The sequence below is a fragment of the Empidonax traillii genome, unplaced genomic scaffold (assembly GCF_003031625.1).
Source record: "Empidonax traillii isolate 1590-97213 ecotype Southwest subspecies unplaced genomic scaffold, ASM303162v1 scaffold65:size4453928, whole genome shotgun sequence".
In the NCBI taxonomy this organism is placed as follows: Eukaryota; Metazoa; Chordata; class Aves; order Passeriformes; family Tyrannidae; genus Empidonax; species Empidonax traillii.
Genome location: NW_020955258.1, coordinates 468,462 through 482,096, shown reverse-complemented (window position 1 = coordinate 482,096; position 13,635 = coordinate 468,462). Strand labels below are relative to the sequence as shown.

General features: G+C 44.1%; 2 protein-coding genes across 2 annotated transcripts in view; one reads left to right on the top strand and one right to left on the bottom strand.

Moving 5' to 3' along the window:
* ALS2 (alsin Rho guanine nucleotide exchange factor ALS2) overlaps nt 1-13,635 on the top strand; it is a 77,929-nt gene that overhangs the window by 11,491 nt on the left and 52,803 nt on the right. Inside the window, exon 2 of the mRNA XM_027880134.1 lies at nt 11,580-11,705. The gene's annotated coding sequence lies outside the window, so the exon portion shown is untranslated. The remainder of the gene's footprint in view (nt 1-11,579; nt 11,706-13,635) is intronic.
* Nucleotides 1-13,635, bottom strand: part of CDK15 (cyclin dependent kinase 15) — a 37,655-nt gene that overhangs the window by 10,925 nt on the left and 13,095 nt on the right. Inside the window, exons 9-10 of the mRNA XM_027880138.1 lie at nt 11,596-11,689; nt 6,902-6,965 (exon numbers count right to left, since the gene is read on the bottom strand). Coding sequence (XP_027735939.1) covers nt 6,902-6,965; nt 11,596-11,689 — 158 coding nt within the window. The remainder of the gene's footprint in view (nt 1-6,901; nt 6,966-11,595; nt 11,690-13,635) is intronic.

Sequence of the window (13,635 nt, the reverse complement as noted above, 5' to 3'; positions counted from 1 at the left end):
ATGAAAATCAAGCCAAATACCATTCTTTGAGCTCTTACAAAAAATATGTGCTCAGAATTTCAAAGGGCCCTATAGAATCTGTCATCTTAGTATTTATAAATATACATTATTCCTATAGGACTTGAGCACCAGCCTTGATTTAAATAAGGCTGTTCCAGTTCTGTAACCCTTTCCTTTCATATATCTGCGAGGAGAGGCTTTGGGCCTCCTTCTCTTACAGTGCAAGTCTTAGCTTTGACTTCAATAAAAGCAGTACCAGTCCCTAAAGCCTTGCATAAAGGAAGCAGATGGAGGTTTGCAGGTCTGAATCCCCAGCAACTGTCTTGGCTTTCCAAGGGACTGCTGAGCTTCACATATTGCCCTGTGGGTACATGGGGCTTTTCTGCACTGATGTGGCAGAAAGATGGGACAGAGAAATGTGCTGGGGTCCCACTCTCTTCTTGCCCACTGCTCTCACTGCCAGTCTCTCACTAAGTTTGTCGTTCATCCAGTTAACCATTCTCATGCAGGCTTAGTACTTAATGATTACACGATCTCTACCAGACTGGAACTTAACTGAGTTCACAGTTTGGTGAAGGCTGTGCTCTTGTTGATGTTTTTCAAGGACATATTTCTAGATATTGTGGAGAATGTAGAGCAATACATTCCTCAAATGTTTTATTATAAAGCGTGAATTTTCTCAGGCTTAGATATGAATGAATGACTTAAGCCTGGAAAATTTTTCCTTAGCGCTGATCAACAGAGACATTTTCTTGCATCAGAAAGGCTGTAATTTCTACCCACCTACATTTTCCTGAGCACCGTTTCTGGCAGCGGAGAATGAACGCTGGTACTCTAGTCATGGAAAGGAGAGCAGGAAGGGTGGTGTCGACCTCTCTCCCAGCCCAGCCTGGACAAGAATTCCCCTCAGCAGTGAGACCACCGGCAGGCAAGCGCCACCGGTTTGCTGCCAGCAGACTCTGAGCTCAGCTGGGGTTTGTGCTGCACCGTCCAAGAGCATCTTCCCTCCCTTCCTGCCTGGAAGCACCAGGCACATCATTCCAGGACAGGAGCTGCCTGCTGCAGGCAAAGTGGGAGTCCCCTCTGCCTGCATAAGGCCATTTCCAGAGTGCCAGGCCCATGGGCTCGGTCACTCAGTGTCTGACCCGACGCACAGACAATTTGAAAAAGTGCAGATTGCTGAACTTCCCGCCCTTGACCTTTCCAGCCGCAATCTCTCACTGTGGAACCAGCCCAGCAGATTGTTAAACCTGTCTGTCACAGGGTGAGTAACAGTTAACAACTGAAATGTTCTCCTACACCCAAATACTACGGTAATTTCTAGAGCAGTAAATGACAATATAACTTCCATGGGATTCATGTTTAGGTGCCAGAGCACTGGAATTATTGCCAATGTATAGAAGTTATATGTTAGCATCTTGAATACTCCCTTCCCAAATCAGTCACCAAGATTAACTGGCACAACATTCCCCTTGAATCACTAATAACGTTTTCACTGGATCATCTTTCCTTCTTTTTTCTCCCTCGACTGTAACAAATGTGTAGAAATACATTATCCATATTGAGTAAAGATGTAAAGTTTCCAGGTAGAATAGAAGAAAAACAATTTAAAAAATGGTTTGGGAAGGCATAAGATTTTTCTGTATGAGGTAGAAATTTTTGCCTCCTGACAGAGTTGGCCAAAATCTTTCAGATGTTATAGCTTTCTGCCAGAAAAATTTGATTTGGGAGATGGAAACATTCCATGATAATATATCAATTTCATTTAATATTTAGTAAAAATGTCAAGAAGACTGAAATACTGTACTTTACTGAAATCTTTTTAACATGAATATTCTTTAATGAGGGTAACATAAAATTTTTAAAAATGCATGTTCAGTTGGTAACAGCGGGACAAAATGTTTCAATAATATCTAAGTGAAATGTCACTTTGTTTTTATGGAGTGAGTTTTCAGGATTAATATTCCAAAGAGGAAATAGGATTTTCATTACATTACCGACAGAAATATCAGCTTGCTTACTGGGAACTGGGAGGAATACATAAATTATAGTATTTGCTCCATCTGTCGATGGAGAATTCTGCTTGAGTGAGGACTGCCAAACTTGCCACTTTGAGTATGCAGAGCTTTGATTATGAATGGAAGATATGGGTAAGAAAACAGTGCATCTCTGCTCAAGGATTTAATGCAGTTAACTCATCCACCTTTAATCAGTTCAGATTAATCTCCTGACTGACCCCATATACACAAACCCTTAGAGGATGCCAAGGAACCATCATATTGAGCGGGGTAAAAACAGAGCAGTAAATATTTTCCCCACTGTAAGATTAGGACCAATCTAAAATTGTAAGACAATGTAAACAGCTACTCCCTAAAGGTAAGAGATAAAGATTATTTGTATATCATTCCAGAAAGTGGATGAACTACTGATTTAATTATCTCACGATGATGATCCAGACATAAAAATGATGGGATTGTGAAGGGCTGATTGGCTTTTTTAACAACATGAGTAGATCTGAAGAGGTAGCAGCGCTTAGGTTTGTTTTTTTCTGTCCTTATGCAAGGCAGTGTGTGCTAATGAGGAAATACCTTCCTATTTGAAAACCCAGGTGGAAGTGGCTAATGAACTGATAATGAGGCAAGCAAGCCAGAGGACAAAAGTTAAACTTTCCTAATTGATGAAGAGAGAGAAAGAGGATGCCGTGTGCTGCTGGATGAAGGCGCTGTGGTTGCAGGCTCACAGGGAAAATTTCTCTCATTAGGGAAATCTCCGTGGCTGCAGGACAGACACAGAGCTCTGTGTGTGTGGCAGGCTGGAAACTGAAGGCTGTGCCCAGTGCCACATGGATAGGAAGCTTCCTTACACCCTGCCCAGCATATATTGCACATTAGTTACAGTGCTGCTCTTCCCTTCGAGATCAAAGCCACGTGCAGTTTATTATGACAATAAAAATTGTATCGTTTTAGAATTCAGTTTTCAACTGAATCCCATTTACTAAATGAAGCATCAGCATAAAAAGTGAGATTTAAAAAAAAAAAAAAAAAGGGAAAAGCACTCAGTGTAGCCTTCATCTGCATTCTCACAGATGTCATGGGAAGTTCGCTCTTCAGGGCCTGCTGCTTGTTGCCTCCATCTGCTGGTGGCAATTTGGAAACTCAACAGACACTGCAAATCTGTACCTGGGAGCACAGGCTGCCTCTGGAATGCTTCTAAATCGCATTCTTCATACCAAAGCCTGCAGGTACGTGGAAAACTAGGCTTAATTTGAAAGTTATTGGTGCATCTGAAAGGGCCCTGTGTAAAACCTGTGTCTGCTACATGAGGTTATACTACCTGGCATAGGAGACTTCATCAGTCAGCCTGTGTGATAAATCCAGGAGTAAAGCTCACTCACAGTGAGCTCATCACGTTCTAGCACTGTTCCTCACTCTTGAGAATCCAAATGTAAGAAAAAGGAAACAAAAACTTACTTGCTACATTGGGCGCTCCAGTATTCCCAATTTGGCAAAAGCATCAGCCTAATGTCATGGGCTGTGGTTCCTAATCCTTTCCTGCCCTTGACCCCTGCTGTCTAGATTCAAACTTGTAACCATTAATGAGGCTGGATCAAAACACTGGCCTTCTGGTGTCACCAGTGGTGTTTAGAGGGGATTTAAACTCACTGCTTTTCAGCGCAGTGAAATGAACACAGCAGTAGATTAATGCAAGGATTTGAGCTCACACAGCATGAGAGCTTTCAAAAATAGTGTTAACAGAGCTGCAACTGCCTCTTTCAGGGGAAGCAAAATGAGGAGAACAGAACAAATGAACAAACACGGGGCAAAGCCTTGTCGCTACGGGCAGGGCTGCTAAGTCCAGGGATCCAGGGAGAGGGCCAGCGAGCGTGCTGGGATGTGGGGCAGGAGTTCTCCCAGCCCTTCATGCTCTCCAGGAAAGGGTTCTCAAGCCAAGCTGGGGGGGAAAATGTGCTTTCAGGCCTCATAATTGTATGTGATTCCCTAGCCCAAGTATCTTTTCTCCTACAGAGGAGAGATGAGATCACAAGCAGCAGGGTTGGCCACGGACAAGTTGCTCACCCATCCTTCCTGTTCACCCGTGGCCAGGCACAGGTTGAAATTTTGGCAAACTAGGCAATGGGCATGAGGCTGTTTCTGACCTTCTTTGTGCAAGAAGACACTCTTTTGGACATTTTATCCTTTGCCAGTTGCCCAGAGAGGACGCAGTGAAGTTGCTTTTCCTCCGGCTGCCCTGTGTGTGCCTGGCTCACAGACTCCACAGCCCACGCTGTATCTTCTCTTCAGACAGCAGCAGGATGTGCTCAAGCCCGCAGTAGTGACAGGAAAACATCTAAAGGTTTCCAGCTTTCATTTCAAAGATTCCTACTAACCCACCTGGCCCAGGAACCCTTCCAGTAACAACCTCAGTCTGGGGCTGAGCCTACACTGCTGAATCCAGGGGGAGTTTTGCCATCAACTTCAATGAGAATAGGATCACACCTCAGTGCTTTGTTTTGCCCGTGTTTGTTCCTTGCCTCGGGCAGGAACCTGTTTGTTTGTTTGCTGCCTGTGCTCAGTTCCAACATCAATAGGACTAGCTGAAAGAATTCAAACCATCAGATTTGGGGAAGAGCTCCAAAGTTTGTTTGCTTATCTGAACCAACCCAGGCACCCAGATTCACACAAATGGTCTGGGAATAACCTCAGGAGAGAAGGTTTTCTCAGCCAGACTCCGCAGATTCCACTCGGGCTGAGCATGTCCCGGGGTATGAACAGCTTTTGTGGTTCAGGGAAGAGAGGGGAAGCACCCAGAAGCATGTAAATGGGCAAATAGCTTTAAACAAAGAGACTAATTTGCCTTCTTACCAGCAGTCCCATCAAAAAGTGACTTGATTTAGTTCCTGAGTAGGGTAAATAGTCCAGCCTTATATGACTAACCTTCTTCTGTTCAGACTGGTTTGTATAACCCAGGTGTGAGCCAAGTGCTTGGTTCCAGTATGTGGTTGGAACAGCTCACAGCCCCTTAGGCAGGTTCTGAGAAGGGGAAAGGGATATTGCCTCAAATACTGATGCAGCACCCCCTCCCGTGTGTTTGCTGACGTGCTGGGATGCTCCCACAGAAGGATGTCTTCTGACTCCTGCACTTCTGCCTGGTCCAGCCACAAAAGATGCCAACATCCCAGGACCACAGCACAGGTCAATTCTGGCCCTCTGGAGCTCGTCCATTAAGGGAGCTTTCTATCAAGTCTGAAAGCAAGTTAGGCTTGAAAACTGCTTATGATGATAGGACTGGACTTTACTGGAGCTACAGCCACGCTGCCTGGATGCCTGTCCTCTCCCTCACAGCCCTGCAGAAGGCACCCGCTGCAGCAGCAGAGGACAACACTGCTCCTCAGACAAAACACAGCTAAGTGGGAGTCTCTGCTCAGGGCACTTCTGGGCACTCACAGTCTCTGTTGTCTGAACAAGTTTCTTTGCCAGCGTAGCCTTCACGCTTGCACTTTCAGGTTGTCCCCCTATATAGCATCAGAATATCTAATCATCATCACTGAGAGTTTTTGGCCTTGTGGGAGCAGATGACTGGCATAAAAAAATTCTTTGTGATCAGTATGTCCCACAAATGAGCATTTCTTTCCTCCCAGACTACCCTTCTCAACGTGTAGACTACCCAGCCAAGCCTTCTTCAACTTAGAGAAGAAAATGCTTCCTCCAGCTGTCTGCTCTGTGCCTGCTTGCTATCCAAATTAAACTTGCTGTGGACGGCGACACATTCCCATTTCACGCTGGTTTGATTAATGTGTCTCAGCTAATTGTGTGAAGGATTCCAGTCCTTTCGAGTGTGAGACCAGGTTATTGTTCAGCCAATCTCGGCTACCATGTGAAAATGGGGGCTGTTTAGTGTTCATGCAACATAATCAAAGGAGGGGCATCTTGGACTGGGTCACAGAGCAACACCCACTTCTTTGAAAAGATGTTACTATGCTCTACTAAACCTGCAAACCTCTTGCTCAAAGCACGTCTTCTCCCTCCTCCTCTCCCCCCTGCTCTTTTTTTCCCCTTCCAGATAGACAGGCTCCCCCCACAACTCTCCTAGGGTACAAGTGAGAGAGAATGGTTAGATTGTAGATGGGTGAATTTCACATTCCAGGGTTTTTAATATTTCACTTTTATATTTCTTTTACAGAACGATCCTGCTGAGAGGCTGAGAATCAGTGCTCATCATTTCCCCCTCACTGACACTTGAATATATTTTCCCAGGAGAAAACATTAAACAAAAAGAGAAAGAGAGAAAGGGAGAGAGAGAGGGAGAGGGAGAGTGACTGAGCTAGCTTTTCAAAGCATACTTCTCAACCTGCCCACATCAAAATAAGAGACAACTGGCCCTTTGAAGTCCAGGACACAGACTCCTCTACCAGCCCATGTGGAAATAAAAGAATCCAGCTTTATAAATCACACAGATTTCTCACCTTGCCCACATCAAAATCAGGGACAGTGACCTTTAAAGCTGAGGTTTAAAGGTCCCCAAACCAATCTCCATAAAAATAAGGAGAGTTCAGATAAACTGTGTCTCCAGGTGCCTGTCAGCTTTTCCAGTCTAAACCAGGAGGCATTGGTCCTTTGCACTGAGAAGTGGAGACTGTGAGCACTTGCAGCAAGGAAATCTCCCATTATACTTACGTTTATCCAGCACTCACTGAGGCAGCTTTGCCGTGCGTGTACCTTTGCTTGCGTGCTAACCCAGTCCCACTGCTGGGGTAGGTCCTACAGCACCGCTGTCATTGAGTAGCTCAAGGGATTTAGTAACACTGAAGCACAGGATTGCTCTTAATGAGAATTACTGCCCCCAAAATCGAGTGGCTAGTGGCTCAGAGAAAAAGCTGGCCTTCTTGTGAGTTATATCCTACCTGGGTTATAGTTGGGGAGCTTGGAAAGTCCTGGCCAGGTGTCCTCAGTTGGGACCCCCAGTACCTATGCAAAAGAAGAAAGAGAGTGAGAAGAGTTTCCACCAGTACTTTCCCTTGGTGTGGAGTTGGAGGAATCAGTCTCAGTGCAGAGTGACTGGCCTTTCCCGTAAACCAGCATGGAACTCACACTGCCCTGTCTGGGGCTGGATCTACCACTGTGCATAAAGGACACTGACATTTTAGCATTTGGATTTTGTAGCAGAAAGGGTCCTGCTGAGATTGAATGCTGTTGCTGCTGGGAACATCAGAGAAGGCATGTGCAGCTTCACTGCCAGGTGCCACTTCTGCCTGTGTTTGCCAGCCTAGGGGTCTGTTGAGCCTCTTTTAGTGCTGAAAGTGTCCTCCTGAGCCAGAGCTGCACTGGGAACTTACTCTGCCCACTGGCGTTGGCAGCAGCTCATACACTCAGCAGCAGCACAGGCTGTGAGCTGTGATAGAAACCCCAACCTTCTGAGGGGAAAAAGAAAAGCTGGCAGACAGATCTAGTGGCAGGTGCTAGAAAGTAATCTGGTGCCTCATCCCGAAAAATCCAGAGCTTGTCTTTGGCCTTTATTGAGAACTATGGGCTTCAGAAGCAGCTCCTCATTGAGCAAAGTCTGAACCAGTAAAGCCTCCTCCAACTTCATTTTAGTTGCTGAAATGTGTGAGATCAAGCTCATCTGGATTTCTGCAGTTGTGGATGTTCAGTGTTATTATTATTACTCAGTGCTTGCAAAAGCTCTGTGCCTATTGATATGTATCATTCGTGATAGAGAGGTAAAGCCACATATTTAAGAAGACCTCACAGAATGTGAAATGGTAGCATAAATCAGTACTGCCAGCTCCAAGCACTCAAAGCTTATCATCCAAACAATCCGCAGAATTATCATATTTCCTTAAAAAATAGTGACATTTACCATGGAAAATTTCAGGGTTTTTCTTCACTTTCTCTTCTCCAACATTAGATTTGTCTCACATTAGTTACAACTTGCACATGACAGACAATCCCTGTTCCTTAAAATGTAAGCTGAGATATGTGATATGGGGAGCTCAGCCTCACAAAAACTTGTGGTGAGGTTGCAAGAAAACAGGCATCAGTAAAAAAATACATTAAAGAAGGAAGAAATATAAAGCCTGGTTGTTGCAGTTGTTAAGCATCTGGTAGCTGATTGCTTTTCTCACCCACAGCTGGGAAACAGCTGTGAGGACAATTACAGCTACCTGGAGAAGACAGCCACAAGCAGGGACTGCATTTCCCAGCTGGAACGTATTTGCATGGTGGGCTCTGGAGGGACGTGGCTTGCTGGGGCCCGTGTTTCCAAACTGCTTGTGGACTTGGCCTGCCACAGCAAAGAAAAAGGGGTGGCACCCTTCTCTCTGCTCACCTGGAAAATCAGTCTCGGGAGTTTTCAAGCTCCCCAAAGAGCAGGTGTCTTGCAGTGTTCAGCCACGTGAAGATGTGGGAGGTTGGCTCCTACCAAGGGATGAGGATGTGTTTGTGACTGGTGTGTGTATCATGTAAGTAGGGCGGGTGAGCCCAAAGCAAACTCTATGTGCACAGGAAAGAGTTGGAATCTGAATTTGAATCCAGAATTTGCTCTCTTTTGCTGTCTGGTTAGACTTACAGGAAGCATTACTGTGGGCCCTCATTCTTCGAGGTTTCTTGTGAGCCATTGGCATCAATTCTAAAGGCAGCAGAGGAAGCTGGGGAAGTTCAGTATATAGTAAAATCATACTTGCTCAGCACTCTGCTTCTTTTGGTGAAGAATTTAAAAGAAAGTTATTTGTGCATGCTTCTACTTTGCTACATATGGTTTTCAGCAAATACTTTAATTTTGCTGTGTTGAGGTGTGAAAGCACTCAGAGGACCAATCACTGAATGCCATATGAATTTGTATATTCTGAGCCTTTTCTGTACAAAGGTTGCCTTTACAACTCATGCACTTGGATCTATTTATATTCTCCAATGTAACAGGGCAAGTGATATCCCCTCCCTCTTCCTCTTCCCCCGTGTACCTTTAGTGAGATTCCTTGCCAAATGAGACAATACATTACATTTATTTAATTGAAATTAATTATACTCTGACAATTGTTTTACCTGCTGTGTATCCACCCTAAATCTAGCTGTTAACCCTCTGATCCGTGCCATCAGACAAAGCAAAGCAGCTTCTCTGTACTTCACTATGTAGTGTAAGGCCTTGGTGCAGCTCAGTTCAGTCCACTTGGGAAGAGGCACAGTTTCAGCCAGAAACGTTTTTACAATGCCTGTATTTCAGCAAGTGGTTTCAGTTGGTGTAAATCATTGTCTTCTCTCTCTCTGCCCTCTAACAGCTTGCTTCTCCTCTGACAACTTAGCTGAACAAATCAACCTAGCTGATTTGGCTTATTTTGTTGGGAAGTTTTATTCTATGTTTTGTGTCAAGAAGCCTTGTAGTCATTCTTTTGGCACTTGTCATGTGTTCAGCTCAGCCCCAGAAGCACACTGGTGGCATTCTGCAGCCTAACCCAGCCTACAGGATGTCCTTCTCAGCACAGTGTTAATCAGTGAGAGGGAGTTTTGCATGCAAAACCTATGCCCGACCTCTGAAAATTTGAATGATGGCCCTTAAGTTTGTCAGGTTTGCTCACTCTCCATGCCGTGAGTGAACTGCAGATGCTGCAGTTTGCATTCATTCATTCATGCCACACTTCCATAACCAGCACTGCCAGCCTTCCCTTCCCATCTGGCCCTGTGCCTGTGCCGTGCCTTGAGTGCTGCTGCTCATTACTGCTCCTGTTTGTGCAGCCAGAAGATGAGCTGAGTAAAAGAGCTGTTCTCATTTAGAGTGAGCCAGGGAGAAAAACAAGTCACAGGTTCCCCAGTTCACGTAGCCCCATTCGTGAGAGGTGCCACAGGAGCAGCAACCAGCAGCCAGGGATAGAGATGAGGGGTGGAGACTGCGCAAGGGGGCCCTTGCCTCTAGGAGAATTGTTGATGAAATGATGGTCAGTCAGTCCTGATGATTCAACAGGACAAGCACATCTCCCAGAATGAGGATTTTCCAGCCAGATATCTATATGGTGTCTGAACCATCAGTCCTACATGGAGATGAGCATGCTGGGTGATACAGACTCATGCACACAAATGCAGATGGTCTCTAAACCAGTGCAGGGGGCCTCTATATTATTAGTACATGAAAAGAACTGACTATTAGAAAACAGTAGGAGTCCCCGTTCTGAACCTCACACTCGGCAAAATATCTCAAGTTAGACATCGAAAGCCTCTAAGGAGCTTTGAAATCTTGGCCTAACACAGAGCCTCATTCCAGGCTGTATAATAACATAAAACCTTCTGTGAAAAGCACTAATTATTTCATAGCTCTTAAGGCTTCCTCATGATTTTTAAATAAGGGGTTTTTTTGCCTTCTATAGCACAAATCCTATTAATCACAGTATTAGTTATAATGCCAGAGAAATTACGATAGTGCTATAACCCTCTAAAGCAAACCCACAGGAAATGTATCCAGAGATTGCAGAGACATAAGTGTAAGGACACCCTTCATTCACACTCTGAGAAACTGGGCTCTGACCTGGCTTTGAACCCTCTTAATTGGCCAAGTATGGATTTTTTTTTTCTCAGTAATTCTTTTTTCCCCCCACTCTCTATGAAAGAGAAAGTCAGCATTTATTTAAATGGACTCAAGTATAAGAACTGGATGCACTTGTCTGACTTTTTATCACATTCTAGCTACAAGCAGAGAGGAAAACCCACCCAAGCAGAAGTGTTTCTGGATGAAGGGATTAAGAAGGAAAAATCTGACTTACACAGTCTTGAGGGTATGAAGTAATTTCTCATGACTTCCCAAATGTCATTTTTCCTGTACTTTCTCCTTTGAAAACCCACGCCTGGGAAACAGTCTATGCAGAAGAGTAAGTCCCTGGGAGGAGATGTGAAAGGACAGACACCTACAGCAAAAGCCAGTATGAGTCCATCGTCTGACCTTCCTGTTGAGTCAGCAAGAGCGGTCAGGAACACACAGAATCCATCAGTGCTGCCAACTGCCTCGGTTCTACCCAGCTGCACTAAGGACATGGCCCCAACTTTCTGTTTCTCCAGCACAAAAAAACAGCTTAAGAGGCTCCTGAATATGTCCGCTCTCACACACTGCTGCCTTTACAAAGTAATTTCACACTTTCCATTATGCCAAAGCAGTCTCTAGAGCTGCACCATAAGCTGGATGATACAAAATGTTCCAAGATGAAGAAGGATCTCTGACAAACCTCAGGGTCTTGCCATTTTCAAGGTAGTTTAAGAGCAGTATTAGAGCTCCTTTGTGAGAACATGGTGTGCTGTATCCCACAGTAAGTGAAGGATTTAACAAGAAGCAACAGAATTTGCAGTACCTGCACACCTTTTATGCCTTCTTCAATTTGATATCACTCTAATTGGCTTTAAATTTTTGATGAGATGACAAACATCAAGGGAAATCATTTGATTTACTCTTGTGTCTGTAAGAAAGTTGCCAAATATAAAATGGGTTACAAAGTCTGGTATAACGGTACATTAGGCCAAATTATTTCTGCTATTCACGAGACCTACGCTTAGGACTTCAAAATTAGGTCGGCTGGAGCAACATGTTCTTTTTCTCTCCCATTTCAGGGTATATTTTACTCACCGTCCAGATCTTCTCCAGCTGTTCATGAGTACCAGAAGTTCCTGCAAATATTGGCTGGCCCTGGATCATTTCAACAAATATACAGCCTGCACTCCTGCAAGAAACCCAAGGTATTAAGTCATTCACATGCATGCCATATGTAATAGGATTGCTGGGATGGGCAGGGAGAAAAGTAGAGGTATAGTTGTTGGAATGGAAATTCAGAAATTCTAATTTGTAAATGCAGAAATCCTGATATAAACTGTAAATTCTAGATATATATTGCAGCTGAAGCCTGAAAAGTACCAGTCTGATGTGTCAGCATTGTATATCCACTCATGTCATCTAGTGAGAGTGTGTGTGAAGCAAGAGGGGCTGTGGGGTGTCTGTATTTATGTAAATCAATAGAGGCTTCAGTGAAGACTGATATACTCTACAGTATGTGGTGGGCAGGATCCAGCATTATAAAGATGCCTCCTGGCTGTGCAAAGTCAGGAAGGTTTCCTTTGGGAAGGGCCATCTTGTACATCCCCAGTCTTGCAGCACGTTCTAGGCACTTGCATCTGGCTGTTGTTGCCAGTTGTGTGTTGTCTCATTAACCTCATCCTAGTCCTACAGATTGAATCACCTGAATTGAAAAGCTCACGAGTCAAAAAGGACTGGAGCAGACCAGAGATAAGTCACATTCACATCCCTCCAGGATTTTAGAAAAAAATAAAGCAGTCAGAGTTCCATACAAGTCTGTTCCTATCTCCTTTTTCTCATCAGCACTGCCCACAAAAAAACCACAATTCACCTTTCACCAGCAAGACAAGACAGGTGATATCCTTGGAAAAGAAACGCACTAAGCACCATCTTTTTTCCCAGTATGGAACAGCTTGTTTCAAGTCTCTGTCAATTAATCCTGTTACAAATCATCTTCAGAAATGGGTGTGGCAGAAGCCTGTGGAATACCAGAGGTTGCTTCCCATGAAAAAGGGTGCAACATCTGAGTGCTAACAGTTGGAAAGATAAACAGGGAACTGCTACACACTGCACTGGCTTGAAGGATATAATAGGTGCAGAAAGAACCCAGAGGCACTAACCACTAGAGTGATTTTTTCCTTCAGAAGCAATTAGCTCTTCCTTGGAAAACTGAAATCAAGATATCATTGCATAAAGAACCTTGTGATAACAGCAAGTTAAAGTATACTTATTTTTACATCATCCCCTACACTGCTCTTGTGCCAAAGCAAACCAGTCAGCTTAAAAAACACCCAACACCCGCAAAGATTCTTAATTTTACTAAGATGGGTTAGTCCTCATGGCAATAATGATGAGATAGTTGTGATCAAGGTAGACTGACCTATTTGCAGCTATTCCCTTCTCTTATTGTACGGTGTAAAACTCCCCTCATTTACTTTTTAATCATTGTCCTCAAAATGTTTTCTAGATTTTCTTTCTTTCACAAAGCCCCATCACAGCTTTTCAGGTTTCAGTGTCAATCCTCCTTGGTTATAGCATATTTGTGTACTTTAAGTTCAAATGTTGAAACCCTTGATTTTTCTTACAAGCTCTAAGAGTATTATTTTCACTTACTGAGCAATAATGGTATAATCTGTTCTGGTAATCTCTATTCATGTGTTACCCCTTGCACCTTGTTTCTGCAGTACTGTATTGCTTTCCCCACCTGGCTGTGGTCAGTCGAACGCCTGACGTGTAACTCATCAGTGGTATTCACTTTGGTCATACTTGCACACCAGGTGATGCCAAGCCTGTTTGCAGATCAGGATCTAACGCTGTTTCTACAAACATCTCTGCTGCACTTTCCCTGAGCTTCCTGTATCCTAACCTTGGCAAGTGTTGTGAGATGAGCTCCTTGCTCGTTTAATATGCTCGTACAGAGTCCAGGCATCATGAAACTTAACCCACAGCTGTTGCAACATAGATTTGTTTTGTGTTTCATTGCACTACCACATCAGTAGACATTATTTTGGAGCCCACAGGTAGATTCTACTGAGACAAGTGTCATCCCAACCCTCTGTTTTCATAGCTGATGTACGTGCCCAAGTGGCTCACCCT